The following is a 23,243-nucleotide window of genomic DNA, read 5'->3' as shown; positions in this document are numbered from 1 at the left end:
TGTGACTAAGGCTCAAAGAGGTACATTAACTTAGCCCAAGTCACACAGCAGGTTAAAGTGTGGGCGGAGTCAAAGTCAGGCCTGAGTCCAAAGTCTCAGACCTCGGCCATGGAAAATGCTCTCTCCCAGCCAATACCCACATCACACCAACTCCAGACAGAAGTGTTCCAAGTGCTCTGCAGTCTGGGCAGAGCACCTGCCCAATTAAGGCCTGATGAGAGCACCAGTGCTCGAGGTGGCCTGCTGCCACCCTGGCCACGCAGACTCCTCCCTCGGTGCCAAACAGCATCAGCTCCTTTGAAGAACTCCGACTGCTGATCTGGAGCACCCTTGGAAAAGAGCCATGAGCACCCCCCAGGCGGAAACAGCCACAGACAACCCGGATGCAAGTGGGCATCTCTGTGTGCCCATAAAACTTTATTTGCAAAATCGGGCAGGTAGAACACAGTTTTTTGACTGCTGCTCCAAACCAAGACCAGTCACTGCCCTGCTGGACAAGGGCAACCAAAGGCTGCATGTGTGGTCAATCGGCAGGAGGAAACACCCTACAGCTGACAGCCATTTCCTCCCGGGCACCCTCAGATAGCTGACAGGGGACATCTGTGCCCTGGGCTTGTGTCTGAGGCCCTGCAAGAAGCTCTTCTCACCAAAGGCAAGTCCATTTTCAGGACTTCCCGGCACTGACTCGTGGGCTGGCTCAGACCCGAGGGGCCTTCAAACCAGGTACCTGGTGAAGAGTTGACCACAGCATTCACTGAGCGCCAGCACCTGCTGCACTTGGGGGGAGGGTGCCCCCAGCACAAGAGGGGACCATTCGCTCAGGTCCTGAACAAACGACACTGTGTGGTCAGGGCTAAGAACATACTCAGAGCCACATCCTCAACGTGGTGTGAAATGAGACGACTAGAGTCCCGGGACACCACTCAGCCTCTGGCGGGCCAACACAGTGCTCTCACGGGCATGGGACAGTCGCAGGCATCCAGCACGTTAGCTTCTCACCTCCAACTTAGCCCCCCGGGACATAAGCTGCCGTTCCCACTCTAAGTAATCCCCACTTCTCTTGCCAAGGAGCTTAAAAGATCATGCTTCCACCCACAGCCCCATCACTTCACCCTGTCTGTAAAATTCCTTCCACTATCTTTCCAATCCTGAAACGCTTGCCAATGCCACGTACACTCGGAGTGAGCACAGGTGAAGAAGTGCAAGAGACATGTCATTAGAAGCACCCTGAAAGCCCCACCCCTCAAAGACCCCTCTGATGCCCCCACATCTGCAACCCTGACGCCAGGACAAGGGCCCTGTCAAGGGACAAAAGCTGAGCAACCTGCAGTTCCCTCCAGGCCTGGCTCGGCTGCAGAGACTGAACCACGCAAATCCTACTCAGTCTGAGTGGTTTCCAACCACCAAGTGGTAGCAACTTCCTGTTTCCCTTTAACTCCTAAAGCACCTCTGCACCAAAGCAGGGGCTGATTCAGCTCTAAACCAACTCTAACCTGTTCTCAGCAATGCCTATGAGCCAGGTACCATGGAACACAGACACATAACCAAATGAATCACACACCAAGTATTTACAAAGCACTTCCGGGAAAGAGCATTATACCTGGCTTGCCCCTAAAGCAACATGGGAGAGAAAAACGACCCAGGACAGCCGATGAGCAGATGCTGACATGAATAACGCAGACACAGCCCGCTGGAGGAGACCCCAGGAGGAAGTGAGAATTCACACTTGGGCTGTCTATAAAGAGAACTTCATGGCAGGAGCGCAGAGTCAGAACTTCAGACAAGAGGGTATGGGTTTGGGAGTTCGAAGCCTGGTGGGAGTAGGTCCCAGGTTCAGTCCTGAGACAGGGAACGTGAGGACTTAGGGAAAGGGGAACAAGTGGCAGCCCAGCTCCCCACCCTCCCTAACAACCAGTCTGTTGACTTCCTTAAAAGCACTCCTCCAGAAAGCATCCTGTAACTCCACCTCTCCCACACGGCTTCACTGATGGAGCTCCTGACCAGACACCCTGCGTTTAAGAGCAAGCTCCAGGCACTCTCCCAGTGAACTCCAAACCCATCAGGGTCCTGGTCTTCTGTTTCTTGGAAGTCCTCCTCCTTAAATTTCCCCACCCAACCCCAGGCACCACCTTCTGCAAGACCAGATGCTCAATAAACACTAGTCAAATGCCCAGCAGGAAATCTTCCACCAGGCTGGGCTTTTGGTCAGCCCTAGGAATATCTGCCAGGTATGCTTTCATTAACCTTAACTATGAGGTCACTGCTTGGGGATTTTTATATGTGAATCAACATCCTGTTTCTCTTCTACTGCGTAATTACTAGCGTCCCACTCCTCTGAACACCCCTTCCCCTCCATCCTCATCTTCAGACTCTTCACTCAGGGTTTCGTTATCTAGGAGTGAATCTCCGGGACATTCTTTTATCACAAATAAGGGGGGAGGGGCCGGCCTGGTGGCACAGAGGTTAAGTGCGCAGGTTCCACTTCTCAGCAGCCCGCGGTTCGCCAGTTTGGCTCCTGGGTGCGGACATGGCACCATGTGGCAAAAAGCCATGCTGTGGTAGGCGTCCCATGTATATAGTAGAGGAAGAGGGGCATGGATGTTAGCTCAGGGCCAGTCTTCCTCAGCAAAAAGAGGAGGCTTGGCAGTAGTTAGCTCAGGGCTAATCTTCCTCAAAAAAAAAAAAAAAGAACAAATGAGGGAAAAAAATGAGAAGACCGAGCATCTTACACATTTTCTCATTTGAAGTAAACACTACTAACACGACTAACGCAAATGAGCATCACTCTTTCTGGCAAAATCACATTCTCTGTGACTAAAACTAACCCTTATTTACTATCAACTACTTTATGAGACAGAAACCATATCTGCTGCATTACCTTCAGGTTCTAAATGTCGGTTTTACAATCTGGAAATCAAATGTATTGAAGCGGATGCTGATGAAAAAGGCAGCTACAACGTAGATAGATTAATCACTCTCTCCTAAAGGACTCCTATTACAGTAAAGCATAATTTTTTTGGTAGTCCTGAGACAGTAAAATAAAGAGATGAATCAACTTAACTGTGCAAGACATAGTTGATCAGCTCGGAATCAATTGTCTCAGTGCTGAATAGACGCACATTGCCTGAAAACAACCCAACGGACAAGAACAAGTTAAAATCAGACTCAATATACAAAAGAAGAACACTTGAGTAGAAATAAAACTGAATAACCATTAGGACTCTGTTTAAAAAGAAAAACAAAACAGTGAAACATAGACCCACGTTGGAAAAGGAAAATCAGAGCTGACAAAAGCCTATTTCTATCCTGGAGAGGACTGTCATTTTCTGAGAGGTCAATTCTCTAACAGTGGAAAGCTTGCTCAAATGAGCAATGGAAATGGCTGAGGGCTGGGGGCGGGGGGCGGGGGGCCCGGAGCACCAGCATCTCAAACTGTGATTTCTACCCACAATGGGTGGTTTTGTGGTAACTCAAAAGTTCTCATTTCCTGATCATAAGGCCAGTGCCACACTTAGGATGGTCTCCATCAGGGTTCTCAAACTTGAAGAGAGATGAGGATCTTTCTGGGAAGCCTTACACGTGGCAAATGGTGGGCTGGCAAGGCAAAAAGCCAAGTGCAATTATGTAGGCTCAACTGAAAGACCCAGGGAAGGTAAAACAAGGCTTGTGAACTGCCTCGGACAAATACAGGCAATAACACTTCTTCCAACAGAGCCTTTCCTGAGTTTCAATCCCATTTAGCTCCCAAGATGATACTCCTCAGTGATGCAAGTCTTGTAAAGTAAAGGTAACGACCAAAATAGTCTCTATTCCCATCCGTACAACAGTGTGAGCTTTAAACTTGACGAAAGACAAGGTGCAAACTAACCTAGAAATTCCTATCCTTTTGCCAGGGCAGTAGGAAAACTAGGCAAATCAGAAAGGGGATTGAAAAAGATTTCCTACATGGCCCTTCCTTGACACCGCTAAGCCACCCCTTAATATGAGCAACATTCCCTTTGAACAATCATTCTACGGACGGCACCCTCTGAGAGCGCGGACTGGGTGCGTGTTGTGGCTGAAAACGACGGAGTGCCAACTGTCTAAACGCAAGTCACTGGCAAAGGCAGGTCACCCGTGAAACCCCCCACATCAACGGTAACTCAACCGTCCGGAAAGCGAAAAGACGAGAAGAGTGCCAGGGTTCTCCGACTCCGGAGCCAATGGGGCACCGGCGGGGAGAGAAGGTGTGCAACACCAGAGGCCAAAGAACCTAGGGAGGAGAAGAAAGTAGACCCACAGCAAAGTCCGGGCTCGGGGAAACCTCCTCCGCCGAAGAGCAAAGAGGGAGAGAAAGAGAAGCCTCGAGGTGGGGTGGCCGGGTATCCTCGAGGGCGGCGGGCGCCAGGGCGCCATCCCCTCCTTCCCGGCCCGGGCAGGGAGTCGGGGGCTCGGGTCGAGCTGTGGCAGGGAGCGCCGCGCTCGGAGCCCGGGCAGGGCGGTCTCCTGGCGCGGACAGGGGTTGCGGCTGGCCCGCGGGGCCCTCACCTTGTCCGAGTCCAGGTCGGGGTCGGCCTGGCACAAACGGTACAGGAAGGATTTCGGGTCCCGGCACAGCGTCTGCCGGGTGGTGAGGAAGTAGGTGCCCCCGACGTTGAGCCGGACCCACTTGGACACGCTGCCGGGCCGCTGGGCCAGGGCGCCGAGCCCCGCGCTGCAGCGGCGGCATAGGCCGCCCCCCAGCCCCGCCCCGAGGCCGCCCGGGGCCGGCGGCATCAGCTCGCAGTGGTTCTCCGCCATGATCCCAGCAAGCCCCGCCACAGCGCCCCTCCACCGGAAGCGTCCGGCCTTTAATACAGTCCTTCGCGCTCTGTCCCGCCCACGGGCCGGCGTCACGCGAGAGGCGGAAGTTCCGGTCCGGAAAAGCGGCCGGCCATGCCCCCTTCCGGTCAGGACCCGGCGCGGCGTGGTCTGGGAGTGCCGACGCGGGCGGACAGCGCGGCGCCCGGCGACAGGCTCGAAAGGAGCTCGCCGGCCTCCGCCCTGCGCGTGCGGTGCGCGGACGCCGGGTTCCCGGCCCTGAATCCAAGTCTCGACCATGCCCCGACCCGCGCCCCCGGCGAAAGGAAGAGCGACTAGCGAGTGTCTACACTCTACATGCTTTTTTTATTATAAGACTACCGAGCATACGTGGAAAATTCATCATCCTGTAACTACATCTAAAGCACAAATATTTGAAAAAAAGAGAATAAACATATTCATTAAATTATATGATTAAATCATTGACCAAATAGAAAATTTATATAATAAAGCCAGAAAAAAAGTTGTAAAATATAGTTTACAATAATTATTCACATTCAAGGCTGTACATCAATACATACAACAACGTGGCCCCGAACATGAATTCAATCCAAATAATTCATATATTAGATTTTAAATAACACAGACTGAACTAGAGGCCAACAATAGCCAGCAAATAACCTTATATAAGAATAAAAATACAAAAGTGTATATTCTAATATCATTGCATTATTTGTTTTCATAAGTTTTTTAAATTTTTGCTTTGCCTGTACATCACAGTTACAGCTACAGACCAGGTAGAGAATATTACACATGTTCTAACTGACTGCCACCAACCTGAAAGACAGCTAACATACTATTTATTGACTCATCCTATTTTGTTGTTAAGGAACAGCTACAGCAGCTCTAAATACTGCAAGGATTTAATTTACCAACGTCCAATCAAACTTATGATCACGATAGAGACTTTTCACCAGCAAAATGGCCCCTATTCTTCAGCCAGATAGGTTAGACCAGGGTGGATTACACAGCTAAAAAAAGGTTTGCCTTTTGTAAAAAGTTCTCTGTACACAAAGTTTGGTGTTTCCTCATACTGAAGAAATGAGTTACGGGGAAAATTCAGGTCATTCAGTTGTCCACCACAGCTGTCTGAGCTACAGACAAAACTGCCCTTTGCTGGAACAGCTTCCTCCCCAGACCAGTTTTCCACAGGCAGCCTGTGCCCCTCAGAGGCTCTGGGATTGCCTCCTGCCCTGATTTAAGGTACTTGCCATGTAGGCTGCCTAAAAGCCAAGGGCCACATCCACTTGAGTCGCCATCAGTTCATGTTAGGTTTGGATATGAAAAGAAGCAATGTGGAAAAACAGGTATATGGCAAACTCTCCAAGAATAGTACCTTCGCCACACCCTCCTAGCGGCTGCAGCCTCTGCGTCTGGGCAGTGAGCACCCCGCAGTCTGTAGACCTGCCAGGGAGAGGGGCTCGGGTATCAGAGGAAGGCAGGAGACCTAATTCTGCACAATTCAGCCATATCTCTGGCAGAGTCAAGTGGCACTGAGCATGGCACGAAGGAAAATCTCTCATGCATGTTTCCCCTCAGAATCAATGGACCCCAAACTAAAGTGGAGAAATTAAGAATGAAACCAAATTTGGATGGTCTGGACTGGAAGACAACTAGGCAACCTGCAACCCTGTGGGCGAGAAGAGGGGAGAAGCCCTTAAACCCACAGCAGCCAGGACACACTCCGCAGTGAGAAACCTGGCCACAGGACAGGCAGACTGTATGAAAAAGCCTGGCCACAGGACAGTCACATTCTAGTGAAAAAGCCTGGCTATTGGCTCTACCAAACCGCTCAGACACTCTGACAGAGTCCCACGACTTGAAGAGCATGGGGACAAATAACATTTCTCTGAAACCCAATTGTCTACGTGGTTTCTTTTTCAAGTACAGCCTTTGCTCTTTTACTGATTCCAAATAGCCCAATGTACTTTCTGAGTCTATGAACTTAACTACAAATCATCCAAAAAGCATGTGGCAAGGTCAGTTCAACACTTTTTATCTCTGCTGACTGTGCAGATGCAAATTCAGTACCATTGTGGACACAAAGTACAAGATTCTGAAAATACTACCAAGCACTTGAAAGCCACAGCAGCAGGGATGGGAAGGTAACTAACATGCAAGCATAACCAGATCCTTTCAATGAAAATAAATTGGCTTTTGGAAAAATCTGTCACAAAGGAACTGCGGTAATGACATCATTTTAGCATTAAAAAAAAAAAGACCAGTCTTATTCAAACATTCTTTGGAACACACAGCTTACCGGAAGTAGATTTGTTCAGAATCTGTAGGACACAAATAAGGAAGTTCTGTACTAGAACTCTGAGCATCTAAGCATCAGATCAAGACAGAGGAAGAGAGATTAATACCACCTTTAAAACTAACAAACTCTTTGACCCAAAAATACCACTTCTAGAAACTGGGGGCAGGGGGGATCAGAGTCAAAAATCAAAGATTTATAAGGATATTCATTGCAGCATTATTTAAATAGTGAAAAATCAGAAACCATCTAAATGTTTTACAACAGGGAAATGGTCAGATAAATTATGATAAAATGTATAGCCATTAAACTACAATAATTAAAAACAATGTTTTTGAATCATTGTTCATGACATGGGGAAATGCTTAAGACAAAATGTTAAGTGAAAAAAGCTAGATGCAAAATGGTGTATGTTGTATGTTCCCAATTTAGTTTAAAAAGGAAACCACTGTTTGTGAAGGGGGGCGGGGGGCAGGCTATACACCAAAATGTTCACAGGGGTCTTTTCTGGGTGGTGAGCCTGCAGTTGATTTTTTCACAAAACAAATGTTTTAAGAAAGTACAGAGTCACCTGGAGCCCCCTGTGCTGGCACCCTGCCATGGGGGGGTGTGTTGGGGGGGGGGGGGCGTCTGTGCCATGGACCATCACCTGCAATTCCTTCAGGCCTGGGCCACAAATACCAAAGAGTAGCCTTAGGGGGCTGGAGTAGGTGTGGCTCCCACCAGCTTCGGCATGACCCCATCTTTCTCAAAGCAAGTCTCTAACAAGCCTCTGGAGAGTCACCGTTCAGAATGACAGGCATGCTGTGGTGCCAATCACAAGGTGGGGCTCTGTGCTCCACACGGAGCTGCCCACCACCCCGGTCAGGTTCACAGAAAGACGGAAGGAAACCACCCCCAACCAAAGCCAGCTTCCTCAAGTTCCCAGAGAGCGGCAAGGCACAGTGGGCTATCCGTGCAGGTGGAGACCATAGCCTTCCCTCCCCTCCATGCCACGACAGGCCACACGGGATGTGATCCTCTCTGCTTGGCGGGGGCTTGGTGTGGCCTTTACACTTGTCCTTGCCCTCTCTCAGGAAGACACATGGCACCTGGACCTATTAAACAGGGCGTTTTCTTTCTCGCCTTGGATAAATCCACATTTCTATTTCCATATGTCTATGTATGCACACAGACTGACACCTGCGTCCACATCTTAGAACGTAAGGCACCTGCACGCTGGGACGATGGCTCTAAGGATGAGCTGGATAAAACTAAAGTCGACAGGAGCAAGCACAGGGTAAGAAAGAGTATGTATGAGCCTAAAAAAAAAAAAAAAGAAAAAGGAGGACTCTGAGTGAGCAGAGAAAGGTGACCTACAGAGAAGGGCTCAGCTGTCACTGGCTCAGGCAAGGGCAGTCACTTCAGCTCCGTCAGCTGCTAGCTCAGCCCTGAACCCCTTATTCTCTGGTTTTGCAGGTTAAGATGGAGCTTGTCGGTTAAGCCCAGGAGGTAGTGGCGCTATCCAGAGGGAAGAATGCGATGCAAGATTCATCTCTCCCCGAGCAGCCCCGCTGAGTGCTCTTGTTAAAGCCAAATACGAGCTCTGCTTGTTTCCCTGTGACCAGACACCTAGGAAGACACTGTGCAAGAGTGGCTTCCAAACTGCACACCCAGACACGGATGTTCTGAGGAGGGTGAACTATAAACACGGGGAGTAAGCCTGAAATCGAACTCCTGAAAGAAAGGGACGAGCGAGACTCACTTTGTGAAAAGCAGGTGAGCACAGGTAAGCCTTTTCAAAAGCAAGGAGGAGGAAAGAGGGAGCCTGACTTCTGACCACATGCCCAGGGCAACGCTCTGGTCTCTGGGACACCCCCAGGCCAGGCACGCCCCCAATACCTTGGCACCCCCACAGACACAGACACAGACACACAGACACACAGACACACACACACACACACACACACACACTCTCCCCCTCGGCCGGCCCCTCGTGTAGCTCTTACAGAGCCAGAGGACAAGGCCTAAGCAGAAAGCACTGGCAAACTTGGCTACCACCTCTGCTCCCATCCAGACCCCTCTCACTGCCAAGCACAATGGGATCCCCCACATCTGAACTTTTTCCCCAGTTTAAGGAGAGCCGCTCTTATCACTAAAGTTTGAGAAAGACACCTTTCCTCTCAACTTGGACCACTGGTCACCCAGGGTGACGGCGGATTCATTCAACATAGGAGATGGGGAGCAGAGAAGAAGTCAGGAGGAATCTCTTCTTGTGAGCCTTTTGCTGGTGCCTTTGTGAAAGTCTAAAAGAAATGGCAAAGTTGTTCATCCCCAAGGGACAGAGACATGTCTGTGAGCAGCTCGTGGGTGGTGCCTGCTCCTCTCCCACTTGGGACCGAGGACAGCCCTCCAGGGCCAACCTGGGCAGGAGAGGGGTGGCTGAGCCCCACCAGACAGACAGGAGCTCTCTGTCTGGGAAATAGCAGCAGAGAAAAATTAAAGGACTAGTGAATCCTGGACTGTGTGAGGACACAGCAGGGCACTGCCTCTAAAGGGAAAGGAAGCCAGCCTGAAACTGGAGAAGAGAAGGCTGGGGCACGCGGCTCAGTGTGGTGTTCCTGCCCCTCCTGCAAGGTAACACTTTTTTTCCAGGCAAAGCCCTGGCAACATGAGAAGGCTTCTAGATTTTCACTGTAGAGATGTAAAAATGCTCTGAGTTAGGTTACAAGAACATTCAGTCACAACACGCACAAGGGTATGTGTGACGGCCGGGAGCCTGCACTCCTCTGTGCCACCTGGATGTGACTGAGTACCGTCCAATTTGCTGAAACCAGGGGTCTCTCAGCCCCTAGGTAATCAATCAATGAATCAGTGGGAGGCCTGCACAATTCACCTTTTAAATAAACTCGCAGGAGGGGCCCACCAGGCCCAGTCTGCCCTGCTGCCTGGCCTCACATGGGACCGGGCAGAGCCCTGTCTCCAGCAGCAACTGGGTGCTAACTGGGCCCCCTTCTGACAGTGCTCCTTGTAGACATGCGCTTGGTTTCCAGCCATGGAGGACAACACTGCTCAGCAGGATGATAAATGTGAACACTTTGCTGGCACCCTCCAAATTCAGCAGCGGCTCCGTATTTCACCTTGACAACCTGTTCTGCTTCTCACCTCCTGGAGCCTGCCTGGCAGAAGCAACATGTGGAGTACTTGCAGACACACAGCAAGAACCACAGAAATCCCACAGCCAGAGTTACTCGAGGAGGTAAGCAACGGGCCTACAGGGGCACGGGGATGGGCCATAAACTAGGGACACAAGAAAAGGAGCACAAGGAGAAAAGCCAAGACCCCCCTCAATGTATGGAGCCCGGGGGCCACCCCCAGCAGAGGCACACACAGCTCCCTGGTGAGCAGTTCCATGAGAATACAGGGGCAGAATGAGCCCAGAGACACGCCTCATCCCCTCGGCCACAGCAGGCCCAGCAGGTGAGCAGGGTGTGTGGTGGAGAGCTGGTGACTCGACTCTGTCCACTAGTCTACTAGGCCGGGCAGGAATGGGGCAGACGTGCACGGCGCTGCGTCCCCACAGCAAGGGAGCACGGGAAGCCTCCACAGAGCACAGAGAGCAAGCAAAGCGACCCTGAATTCCTTTTCATTATTGGTTTTGTTCTTCGTGTGGTTGGGTATTTTTTTCTTCTTTTCTTTTAAATAAAAAAGCTGCAAGGTTCCGCTGTCTGCGTCCCCCTTGAGATGGCTGGCAGGTGGTCTGGAAGCGTCCCGATGGCGGCGAGCCGCGCTGGGGCACGTGTCCTGGCAGCGAGTGCAGCAGCTCTGGGCGTGTCACTGCACAGCGGCATCTGGGTGGCTCTGGTATCTGTGCCTCCACACCTCCTGGATCTTTTTGCACCATTTGTGAGCATTCCCGCTCGGGTCCATCAGGTAATATGTCCTGTTTGGCTGCAGAGACAGAAACCGTTTAATGTTCTCAAGGGAGTCCCACCAAGACCAGCACCTCAACTTGTCGGTGAGAAACCATAAAAAGAAACTGCCGTCCTACTGCAGCCACTGCAAATACCTTCTGGAAGCATGTGAGCACGTGGCTTTTTCTCCTCCCACATATGTGCAGAGATTAAATATGCAAGGTGATGACCGACAGATCCCTTCAGACACCCTTGAACTAAAAAACAAGCACAGGTGTCTCCTGTCCCAACTCAGGACTAAGCTGTGAACTCGGGGCCCCTGGGACATGGGAAAGGGGGAGACAATCACCTGGAGGCCAGCTGCCCCTTAGGCCACAGCACTTTGCTGCTTTGATTGGAGGCACAAAGGCCTCCGACTGCCCTGCAGAGGAGAACCCATAGGGACAAACTCACCGTGTGGACAAAGAAGGTTTTAAAATTCTTGGCCTCTGGTCGGAGTTCTTGTGACCATGGAATTTCACCTTTCAGGACTTTGTTGACAGGATCAACATAATATAAGTGTGGCCCTTCTGTGAGTAGTAACTGTCGTCGTCGTGCAAATAAACCCTGATGCAAAAAAAACAAAGACCCTGCTTGCCAAGGGTCTTGCATGCTGACAGCACTTTCTGCTGCCTCAGAACCTGGACCGTCAGATTAGCTCAGGCACAGGGACCACCGCCAGCCACCTGTCCACTCACCTCAGACAAAGGTGTGCACACCTCATCCCCCCCGTGGACCCAGCCACTCCTCAGGTCAGAGAATGAGGAAGCACTGACTGCCTGGTCTACCTCGCCTTGGGCACTGAATCCTAACACCCCATCTGGGGCATCTCTGCTTTGGCTGTCACATACGGAGGCAGCAGCAGTGCTCGGCAGCAAACCTGAGGCCTGCACACCAGCACAAGTCCCTGCCGCTGAGCAACTCCCACAGGCCTGCCACACAGTCAGGCCCCCCCGCATCTCGTGCCCTCTGCTCCTCCGTCACGGAGGCGCTCACTCGCTGACCATGCACTGTGAGTGAGGCTGAGCATGGCCAGGAATGGAGACCAGGAGCCTGAGCTTAGAAAGGCCCACATCAACAGACGGAGAACATTTGCAGAGTCCAGTTTTTGACACAATCCACTTAATCCATAAAACATAGTAAGTAATTTCCAGAACAATTCTGATGAAGTAATAGATGACTTGCTGGGATATCAGACAGAGCCTCTGCGACTGGACAGAAACCTTGACATGGGTGAACCCAACCTCATGGAGACGTGAGAACATGGCTCCCGAGTCAAAAGTGAGAGGCTGTATTTCTATTTGGCCACGGCCTAACCGTGTGGTTTCAATCAGGTTCCCCTGAACGGCTGAAATCTTCCTTAACTATAAAATCTAGAGCTGATCTCTAAAAGGGAACAAGATGAAGGATGCTATGTGCAACAAGTTATAGCAGGAGCCCAGGAAGCCCTGATCCTGAGTCAGAACCGGGACGGAGATGCAGACCCGACGCACAGGAGGGAGCAGCAGGAATCTGACTTACCTTTCGCTTATCTACTGGACCCATTTTTAGTATTAAATTATTTTCTACAAACTGATGCCTATAAAAAGAAGAAAACAAGAATGAGACACGCACATGAGAGTCAGTGACAGAAATTCTCCAAACTCCTCCCTTCAGAACAAAGTTCCTGACGGCATTTGTGAACTTCGTTTGAATCAAGCCTCTCCCTTCACAGATCCACACCCACTTCAGTACCACAAGGAAACTCCAAATCTAACTTGGTATGCAAGCACCCACTGCTCTATAGAATTTGCAATTGTATTTGGACCAGGGTATACAGACACCAGAAATAGCGCCTGCCATCACCTCTCGGTTGGCAGTGTTCACACAACAAAGAAAACGCAGAGGGGAGATGGTGCTGCAGACCTGAGCCCGTAACACATGTCCTTGTTACTTTAAACAAAGCTAGGGCAAGACGCAAAATCTCACCAAAAGGGTGCAGGCTGCTGGGAGTCAACCCCAGGACACAGACTGCCGATCCTAAGTTACCTCCCCAAGCTGGGAGCCCCAGTTCAGTGCTCAGAAACAACTGAGCAGCCCAGAATTACAAGTCCCTAAAAGACCCAAGTGGGACTTGGTTTAAGAACATCTTATCTGGCGTTTCTACCATAGTAATAAAGTACTTTTATTCAAATATAGCAGGAATTTGGAAGAGAAAGCTTCAAATACAGGTTTTGGTTTGATACACATTGTTAGCAAGTATACTCCACTTTGCTTACTAGGAGTTTAAAAGAGGCTGTTTTAATGTCTACAGGTTGTCTCTTTTGGTGAAAGCTAACAGTTACTGGCTTATGCTCTGTCTGATCTTACTGAAATTTCTAATCTGAGGTTCTGCTGTAGAAACAGAATGTTTTAGATTTCAAAAAACCATAAGACGGCTGTCTCCTCAAACAGTGATCATTTTACCATGTAATTTTCTGAGCACATCCACATGCTTCCCTGGCTCCTTGCGGGACCTACTGCACATGTAGGACTGGCCAAGCTGGTGGAATCATGTTCCCCTACTCCAGCTCACCTAGCCCCAAGGTCTGCCCAGCCTAACCCAACGAGACCAACGCCCACTCCTAGCCCCGAGTAAACTAATGCAGGCTCATGTGGATTTTGAAACCAACTAAGGAGAATTATAACAAAAAAAGTGCTGTGACCTATATGAGGAAAGGGGCAACACTTTGCTCTCAGAGGTATTTTATATTTTATTTTTTTATTTTTTGGTGAGGAAGATTGGCCCTGAGCTAATATCTGTTGCCAACTTTTCTCTTTTTGCTTGAGAAAGATGGTCCCTGAGATAGCATCTGTGCCAGTCTTCCTCTACTCTGTATGTGGGACACCGCCACAGCATGGCCTGATGAGTGGTATGTAGGTCCACTCCTGGAATCTGAACCTGTAAACCCCAGGCTGCCAAAGTGGAGTGCGAGAACTTAACCACTACACGACTGGGCCAGCCTCACTCTCAGAGGTATTTTAAAACCAACCAAACAAACAAAAACAAGACTTGAAACAAAGAGAAAAAAATTAAGGAAATTTTTGAAAAGGAAATATAATGAGGATCTACTGTGGCACAGAAATAGATGGATAAAACAGTGGAGCCAAACACAAAGCTTCTCCTAACAAACAGGCCCTATTAAGTGAGTATTCAATGTGTAGTGATGACTCCCAAGTCAATAAGAAGACAACTTTAATTAAATTACATGGGGGGTATGGTGGGGGCGGAGGGTCCAATTTAAGCCCAGGCTGGTGAAAGATCTCACCACCAACTCTTCAGTTAGCCAGCCTGCTGGGCACCAGGCTGATGGCACTAGATTGCCAGAGCAGCCTGCCAGACAGGCAAGGAAGGAAAGGCCTCATAGTGTCTCTGCAGCTTCAGGTGGATTAACACGAGAGACAGTGTAAAACATTAAATCAAACAAGAGAAGAACTCGAACAAAAAGAGAAGGGGATATTTGCCTGGGTGGAAGGGGTTACTTTCTAAACTGAAAACAAAACAAGTCACTAAATACAGACTAACAGACATGACTACATGAGAACAAACAGAACCTCTAACTACAAAAATAACCAAAATTAACAAGAAAACAGGCCAAAAAAGAGTTTCAGCAAATACAACCCAAAAAGAGTCAACATCTGTACTCCACAGAGCATAGACAAAGTGACACAAAAGACTTAAAACCTCAACAGAGGGGCCGGCCCAGTGGTGCAGTGGTTAAATGCACATGTTCCACTTTGGTGGCCCAGGGATCACTGGTTCAGATCCCGGGTGTGGACATGGCACTGCTTGGCATACCATGCTGTGGAAGGCGTCCCACATACAAAGTAGAGGAAGATGGGTACAGATGTTAACTCAGGGCCAGCCTTCCTCAGCAAAAAGAGGAGGATTGGCAGATGTTAGCTCAGGGCTAATCTTCCTTAAAAAACAAAAAACAAAAAACAAAAAAAACCCAGAAAACTGAGCAATGGATACAAACTGGAAATTCCCCAAAGAGGAATTAAGTGACCCAAAAAATCCTCAATGGCCCTACATGAAGAAATGAAACTGAACCCCACTTTTCCCATGGTCTCCTGGCACACAGGCAGGACTCCAAGGGTGTGGACAGAGATGGTCAGAAGCTCTATTATTAGCATAACCACCACAGTCCATTCATTCAGTTAATTAACCAATTAGCTTACAACAGGCTACTAGATATTTATCTACTTTGAAAACTTTAAGTACTTACAGGTATTATTTTGACGTTTTACTTCAAAAAGTCAATTCCCACTCCCCTGAAGAAAACACCCCTCCCCCCAGCAAAGGCACCTTTTTCTCTTGGGCAGGTGGTAGATGCCAGATGCTGTCTGCAGATTAAGAGCCAAAACCAGACCTAAGTCAGACACACTATCTCTGAGCACGTAGATGGGACTTTATCACAGCCTCACTTTCACAAAAAGCATTCTGGCTCACCCCATACAGGTGACATTTATCATCATCTCTCTATGGATGTCAAAATAGGGGCCTCATGACTGGCCTACAATCATTTCACAAGGGGTGAAAGTGTAAAATCCCCCTTTTTCCTGATTCCAAAGCCAGAGTTCTCTCTTCTGCCTAACCCACCCTACCCAGACCTCAAATCATATTCAAGGATGCAAGCCTGAAGCCACCAGCAAGCTTGGACCATTTCAGGGCACAGCAACCTCCAGGAGAACCCAGTGAGGCTGCCAGAGCCCCGATGTAGCACTTCTGACCGCTTTAGAAGGGCTCTCCACACTTGGCTTCTGGGCAAGCAAGGGAGGACCAAGTGGCCATGCTGGTTTGTTCTAAAAGCCAGCTCTCAAACCTTCACGTCTAGGTACCCCTTTACACTCTTAAACTTTAGAGAAGACACCAAAGAGCTTTCTTTATTTGGGTTACATCCATCAATAGTTATGTATGAGAAGTTAAAACAGACATTCTCAAACATTTATTTAATTCATTAAAAAATAAACCTGTTACATACTAATATAAATAACAATTTTATTTAAAAAATAACTTTTTTCCCAAAGAAAATTAACAAGAAACATGACACTGCTATACATTTTCCAAATCTCTTTACTATGTGGTTTCATACAAGAGAGCTGATTCTCATGTCTGCCTCTGCCTTCACTCTACTGTGATGTGTTGACTGGGATGAAGTACACAAAGAAATCAGCCTCAGTCAGAGAAGCAGCTGGAAGACGGAGGAATATGTTCATAGCCTTTTCAGATATTTGTGAGCATTCTTCTTCGATACTACACCAAAACCCGACAAGTGTAGTTTCTTAAAGTTAGCTGCCACGTGGAAGCCGAATCCCCAACAATGAATTTTTCATGCTGTATAACATTAGAATCCATCAGTCCACCCTGTGCTTTGAAGAGACCCTCCACCCTGGGATGATTTTACAGCATCATACACTAGTCATCTGGAAAACAGTGGCTTGCTGAATCATGGAGAATTTCCAAACAATGAAAAATTTCATTGTACAATATCAACAAATCGATTCATTAATATCACTACCTATCTCCTCAAAAAAGTCTTTAGAGACGCCAGCCCTCTGGCCGAGTGGTTGAGCTCGTGCAGTCTGCTTCAGCGGCCCAGGGTTTTGCCAGTTCGGATCCTGGGCATGGACATGGGCCATGTTGAGGCAGCTTCCCACATGCCACAACTAGAAGGACCCACAACTGAAAATACACAACTATGTACCGGGGAGCTTTGGGGAGAAAAAGGAAAAATAAAATCTTTAAAAAATAAAATACTAAACAGTCTTTAGGTATTGGGAAGATGTCAAGCTCACAGTGATAAAGTTTCCCAAAATTCTAATTTTCATTTGAGGTTTCGATTTTATTATTGGTAACAAATACTAGCAGTTGCTTTCCTTGATGTGACACGTTCATTCCATTCCTTTTCCAGAAAAATGTCTGCAAAATAGCCAAGTCCGAATGACCATAGTTTGTCAATCAAACTTTCCAGTGAAAGTGGTATTCTATGAAAAGAGCAGCTGGTTTTGCTCCCAATGCAAACCATCACACAAGTGCTTTTTTTTTCTTTCTTTTTTTTTTCTTGAGGAAGATTAGCACTGAGCTAACATCTGCTGCCACTCCTCCTCTTTTTGCTGAGGAAGACTGGCCCTGAGCTAACATCTGTGCCCATCTTCCTCCACTTTATATGTGGGATGCCTACCACAGCATGGCTTGCCAAGCGGTGCCACGTCCGCACCCGGGATCCGAACTGACGAACCCCAGACCCCCAAAGCGGAACGTGCGCACTTAGCCACTGTGCCACTAGGCCGGCCCCACACAAGTGCTTTTCTTGAGATAAGTGTCACCCCTGGGTTGGCAGCAGATGTGCTTTACGCATACTTCCCATTTCATTATACAGAATATAAATAAATCAATAATTTTTAATGACTACTCATAAGTGAGACCGGCTTCTTTTCTTTTTTCCCTGTGAGCATGTGGCTGTGAAGAACCCAGGTCTTCTAGCATTACTTGGTGCCACAGCCTGGATTCACGATCTGGCAAAGGCAGTTTTACCCACCACTGTTTCTGGACCCTCAGTGCATGTGTCAACACATCTGTTCCAGAACAAACCATGAGATTCAAAAGAGGAGCTCCACACTGACAGTTTCAGCACCATTTGTGCTTATTGCCAAGCACTCAGGCAAAAGAATATCTTCTTTGGTGGTAAGTTGGGATTGATAACAGATAAATTCAAGCAAAGCAGCAAGTCTAGTCCCATCCGCAGAGACATCCACTCGTAAGGCAAAAGTGCAGCTCAGCAGTAGAGATACCCACCCCACTGCATGCCAGCAGCCACAGCTTTAATCCTGTGAGCTCCTCTATCAGACATATGGAGGCAGAGCTGGGACTTCTCTCACCGACTTCCATCCAGCAGACACTCAGCAATGTCAACAGCCCAAGGCTTTTTCATCTCCCAGCTCACAAGTGCACTTCTCTGACCTTCACAACATTAACGTCTCTGTAAGACGCTTCAGGGGCTTTTTAATGTTTGGCTTTGAAAGAGCTCATCATGTGTACATTTAAAACATTCAATTCTTCTACCTTTAAAACTGAATGGTTGCTCTCAAAATGCTGCTGCAATTTAAGAGGCACCATAATAGTATGCAAAAACATTCTATCCACAGACACAAAATGGCAAGGTTTGAACATCTAGAAAGTCAACGGAAAGACAGCATTTGTCCTATTTTTGTTTCATATTTACAGTTTCACCCAGTTTCTCGGGAGTAGGTCCTCTTTCCATGAGTCAGAGAACTCTCTGATGTGTCTGTGTCTTCTTTTTAGCATCTTTAGACTTGGTGGTGCTGCTGTGGATTGAGAAAGCAAGTCTTCTCCCTTTTTAAGTCAATGAGCCATACTTAAATAAGAAAAATATATTCTAAATGTTCTTTTATATTAAAATATATCATTAAAATCTAAAATAAGTTTCAGATAAAATTTAGAAAAGCTTTTGAGAAATTTCTTAATATTACTGCAAAACAACCCAACAAAGTGTACTTACTTCTTGTTGTATTTGCATGTAGGTACAAGGAAAGCTTCAGGATTTCCAATCAATAATTTATTGGATGATACGATGTTACAGTAATTATAGCAGGCATAAGTGAAGACAGCTAGTAACAGCCCAGTAGAAATACTGAGAACTTATTAATCCCTAAAAATGCACACCTCTGTATCATAAACCTACGTCTTTGGAAGACTCAAAAAATACAAGACAGCATGAGGCCTGCATCATGGCAGACAGAGCTGTTCCCCTAGGCATACACCTCTAAGATACAACAAAAAAGACATGTGTTAACCAACAGAGGACATCCACACAACACAACAGGCGTCTGAGAAATTCACACAGCCATATGTCTGAAGGTGGGGGTGCTGGACGCCCCCAGGGAGGCCGTGGAAGGAGGTAAGCAGATTTCCTCCCCCTCCTCAGTGGCAATGATCTAGGGTGCTGGACCTTGCACAGTGGCTGAAACACAACTCTGAGAGGAGAAGGGGAAAAAGGCAGTCCTCTGAAGAAATGCTTTCACTCTTGGAGTTCCTTTCCAGCCCACGGGAATGCTCCACACTGAGGTAGCTAAGCCACCGTGGGAGCACCGTCACAAGTCGAGCAGCCCAGGCCAGCACACAGTGAGTGTAGAGTGGGAGAGTGGGCAGGAAAGAAGGCGCACCCCTCCCCCATCCTATCTGGCACACCAGCTCAGCTGGTCAACCAGCGCAGGGGATCCCCACCAGAGCACCAGTGCCTGTGTGTTTGAAGCAGCAGTGGCCAGACGCAGAGAGCTCTATTGGCACCACTTTCAACAGACAGGCACAAATGCCAGGGATCATAGTGGGCTCAGAAAACACATCTCCTGCTCCCCACCCCAGTGGTGGTAAGTGAAATCTATGACCAGATAATACCACTATGTGACAGCAAAACTCCACCCCATCAAACAGCATGAAGAAACATATTAACACTCCAGACCAGAAGGAAAATGACAAGTATCCAGAAACCAATCCTGAAGTGACAGAAATGAACAATCTAAATGACAGAGAATTCAAACGAGTTACCATAAAAAAACTCAACAAGATCAATGAACTCAGGAATAAAATTAATGAGCAGAGGGAATTCTTCACAAAAGAGGTTGAAACTATTTAAAAAAAAAAACAATTGAGCTGGCTCCATGGCATAGTGGTTAAGTTCACGTGCTCCACTTTGGTGGCCCAGGGTTCATCGGTTCAGATAGTGGGTGTTGACCTACACCACTCGCCAAGCCACGCTGAAGCAGCATGCCACATACAAAACAGAGGAAGATGGGCAGAGATGTTAGCTCGGGGCCAATCTTCCTCACCAGAAACAAAACAAAACAAACAATCAGAAATGTTGGAGATGAAGAACACAATGAATGGGATAAAAAAAAATCTGGAATCCTTAAAGAACAGACCTGATATTATGGAGGAGAGAATTAGCAATCTAGAGGACAAAAATATAGAAACCCTTCAGGTGGAGGAGGAAAAAGGATTAAGACTAAAAAGAAATGAAGAAATTCTCTGAGACACATCCAATGCAATTAGGAAATGCAACATAAGGATTATAGGTATCCCAAAGTGAGAAGGGAGGGAGAAAGGAGCAGGGAGCTTCTTCAAAGAAGTAATAGCTGAGAACTTCCCAAACCTGGCAAAGTACCTGGAATTACACGTAAATGAAGCTAATAGAACTCCTAACTACATCAATGCAAAAAGACCTTGTCCAAGGCCTATATTAGTAAAACTGGCAAAAGTCAATAACAAAGAAAAAACCATTAAGGGTAGCAAGGCAGAAGAAAATAAACTACAAAGGAAGCCCATCAGGCTTTCAGCAGCTTTCTCAGCAGAAACCTTACAGGCTAGGAGAGAGTGGAATGATATATTCAAAATACTGAAAGACAAAAACTTTCAGTCCAGGATGCTCTATCCAGTGAAACTATCCTTCAGATACTACGAGAAATAAACACTTTCAGAGATAAACAAAAGCTGATGGAGTTCACTGCCACAAGACCCCCCTCCAAGAAATGATCAAGAAGGCCATCATACCTGAAAAAGAAAAAGAAAGGGTTTACAAAGCCTTGAGCAAGAAGATAAATAGACAGACAAAACCAGGAAATTGCAGCTCTCTATCAGAACAGATTAGCAAACACTTAATTATAACATTAAAGATAAAGGGAAGGAAAGCATCAAAAATAACCATAATCACTTCATTTTAATCACAAACGCACAGCACAAAACAGAGTAAGTTGTCACAACAATAACTTAGATGGGGAAGAAGAAAGGGATGAAACCTGCTTAAGACTAAGGAGATAAGAGGCTCTCAGAAAATGGACTATCATCTACGAGATATTTTATACACGCCTCATGGTAACCACTAAACAAAAATCAGAACAGAGACACAAATGACAAATAAATAGAAAACTGAGATAGAGAATCACCAAACTGAATTAGCAGTCAGAAGTACACAGGGCGAGAAACAAGAGAAATACAGAATCGAAAACAATAGATAAAATGGCAGCATTAAGCCCTCATATGTCAATAATCACTCTAAATGTAAATCGACTGAATTCTCCAATCAAAAGCAGAGTGGCTTGATGGATTAAAAAACAAGACCCAACAATATGCTGCCTCCAGGAAATACATCTCAGCTCTAAAGACAGACTCAGAGTGAAGGTATGGAAGACAATACTCCAAGCTAATGACAAGCAAAAGAAAGCAGGTGTTGCCATACTTATATCAGACAAAGTAGACTTCAAGATAAAAAAGGCAATGAGAGACAACAAGGGGCAATATATAACGATAAAGGGGACACTCCACCAAGAGGACATAACACTTATAAATATATATGCACCTGACACAGGAGCACCAAAATACACAAAGAAACTGTTAACAGACCTAAACAGAGAAATTAACAGCAACACAGTAATAGTAGGTGACCTCAACACCCCACTTACATCAATGGATAGATCATCCAGACAGAAAGACAACAAGGAAATAGTGGCATTAAATGAAAAACTAGACGAGATGGACTTAACAGATATATGTGCAGAACGCTCCATCCAAAAAACAGAATACACATTCTTCTCAAGTGCACACGGAACATTCTCAAAGACACATCATATGCTGGGAAACAAGGCAAGCCTCAATAAATTTAAGAAGACTGAAATCATGTTATGCATCTTTTCTGACCCTAATGCTATGAAACTAGAAATTAACTACAAGAAAAAAGCTGGGAAACTCACAAACATGTGGAGACTATACAACATGCTACTGAACAACCAACAGATCAATGAAGAAATTAAAGGAAAAATCAAAATAATCTGGAAACAAATGAAAATGAAAATACACCATACCATCTCACATGAGATGTAGGAAAAGCAGTCCTAAGAGGGAAATTCATAGCAATACAGGCCCACTGTAACAAACAAGAAAAATCTCAAATAAGTAATCTTAAACTACACCTAAGAGAACAAGAAAAAGAACAAACAGAGCCCAAAGTCAGCAGAAGGAGGGAAATAATAAAATTTAGAGCAGAAATAAGTGAAATAGAAACCAAAAGAACAGTAGAAAGGATCAATGAAACTAAGAGCTGGTTCTTTGAGAAGACAAAGAAAAAAATCCTTAGCCAGATTCACTAAGAAAAAAGGAAAGGTCAAATAAAAAGAAAATTAGAAATGAAAGAGGAGAAATTACAATGAATATCACAGAAATACAAAGAATTATAAGAGAATACTATGAAAAACTATATGCCAACAACTTGGACAATCTAGAAGAAATGGATAAATTCTTAGACTCATACAACCTCCCAAAACTGAATCAAGAAGAAATACAGAATCTGAATAGACCGATCACAAGTAGAGCGATTGAAAGAGTAATCAAAAACCTCCCCCACAATAAAAGTCCAGGACCAGATGGCTTCTCAGGAGAATTCTACCAAACATTCAAAGAAGATTCAATATGTATCTTTCTCAAACTATACCAAAAAATTGAAGATGGAATACTTCCTAACTCATTCTATGAGGCCAACATCACCCTGATCCCAAAGGCAGACAAGACAACACAAAGAAGAAAAATTACAGGCCAATATTGCTGATGAACATAGATGTAAAAATCCTCAACAAAGTATTGGCAAACCGAATACAGCAATACACTAAAAGGATCATGCACCATGATCAAGTGGGATTTATACCAGGGATGCAGGGATGGTTCAACATCCCCAAATCAATCAATGTGATACACCACATTAACAAAATGAGGAATGAAAACCACATGATCATCTCAATAGATGCAGAAAAGGCATTTGACAAGATCCAACATTCATTTATGATAAAAACTCTCAATAAAATGGGTATAGAAGGAAAGTACCTCAACAAAATAAAGGCGGTATATGACAAACCCACAGCTAACATCATACTCAATGGTGAAAAACTGAAAGCCACCCCTCTGAGAAAAGGAACAAGACAAGGGTGCCCACTCTCACTACTCGTATTCAATAGTACTGGAGGTTTTGGCCAGAGTAATTAGGGAAGAGAAAGAAATAAAAAGTATCCAAATTGGCAATGAAGAAGTGAAACTCTCACTGCAGAAGACATGATTCTATATATAGAAAATCCTAAAGAATCCATCAGAAAACTATTAGAAATAATCAACAGGTACAGCAAAATTGCAGGGT

The 23,243-nt window shown here is 46.5% G+C and overlaps 2 protein-coding genes across 10 annotated transcripts in view; both read right to left on the bottom strand.

Moving 5' to 3' along the window:
- The window catches only part of KCTD5 (potassium channel tetramerization domain containing 5), a 29,196-nt gene extending 24,102 nt beyond the window's left edge, over nt 1-5,094 (bottom strand). For all 3 annotated transcript variants that reach the window (XM_046666234.1, XM_046666233.1, XM_046666235.1), the window contains exon 1: nt 4,528-5,094. In XM_046666234.1, coding sequence (XP_046522190.1) covers nt 4,528-5,079 — 552 coding nt within the window. In that variant the 5' untranslated portion in view covers nt 5,080-5,094. The remainder of the gene's footprint in view (nt 1-4,527) is intronic.
- Nucleotides 5,095-5,126: 32 nt separating this feature from the next.
- The window catches only part of PDPK1 (3-phosphoinositide dependent protein kinase 1), an 80,076-nt gene continuing 61,959 nt past the window's right edge, over nt 5,127-23,243 (bottom strand). For all 7 annotated transcript variants that reach the window (XM_046666230.1, XM_046666231.1, XM_046666226.1 and 4 more), the window contains 3 exons: nt 12,550-12,607; nt 11,443-11,595; nt 5,127-11,026 (listed from right to left, as the gene is read on the bottom strand). In XM_046666230.1, the coding sequence (XP_046522186.1) occupies nt 10,910-11,026; nt 11,443-11,595; nt 12,550-12,607 (328 nt within the window). In that variant the 3' untranslated portion in view covers nt 5,127-10,909. The remainder of the gene's footprint in view (nt 11,027-11,442; nt 11,596-12,549; nt 12,608-23,243) is intronic.

Source organism: Equus quagga, chromosome 7 (genome assembly GCF_021613505.1).
Source record: "Equus quagga isolate Etosha38 chromosome 7, UCLA_HA_Equagga_1.0, whole genome shotgun sequence".
Lineage (NCBI taxonomy): Eukaryota > Metazoa > Chordata > Mammalia > Perissodactyla > Equidae > Equus > Equus quagga.
This window is presented reverse-complemented; position numbering and strand designations above follow the sequence as displayed.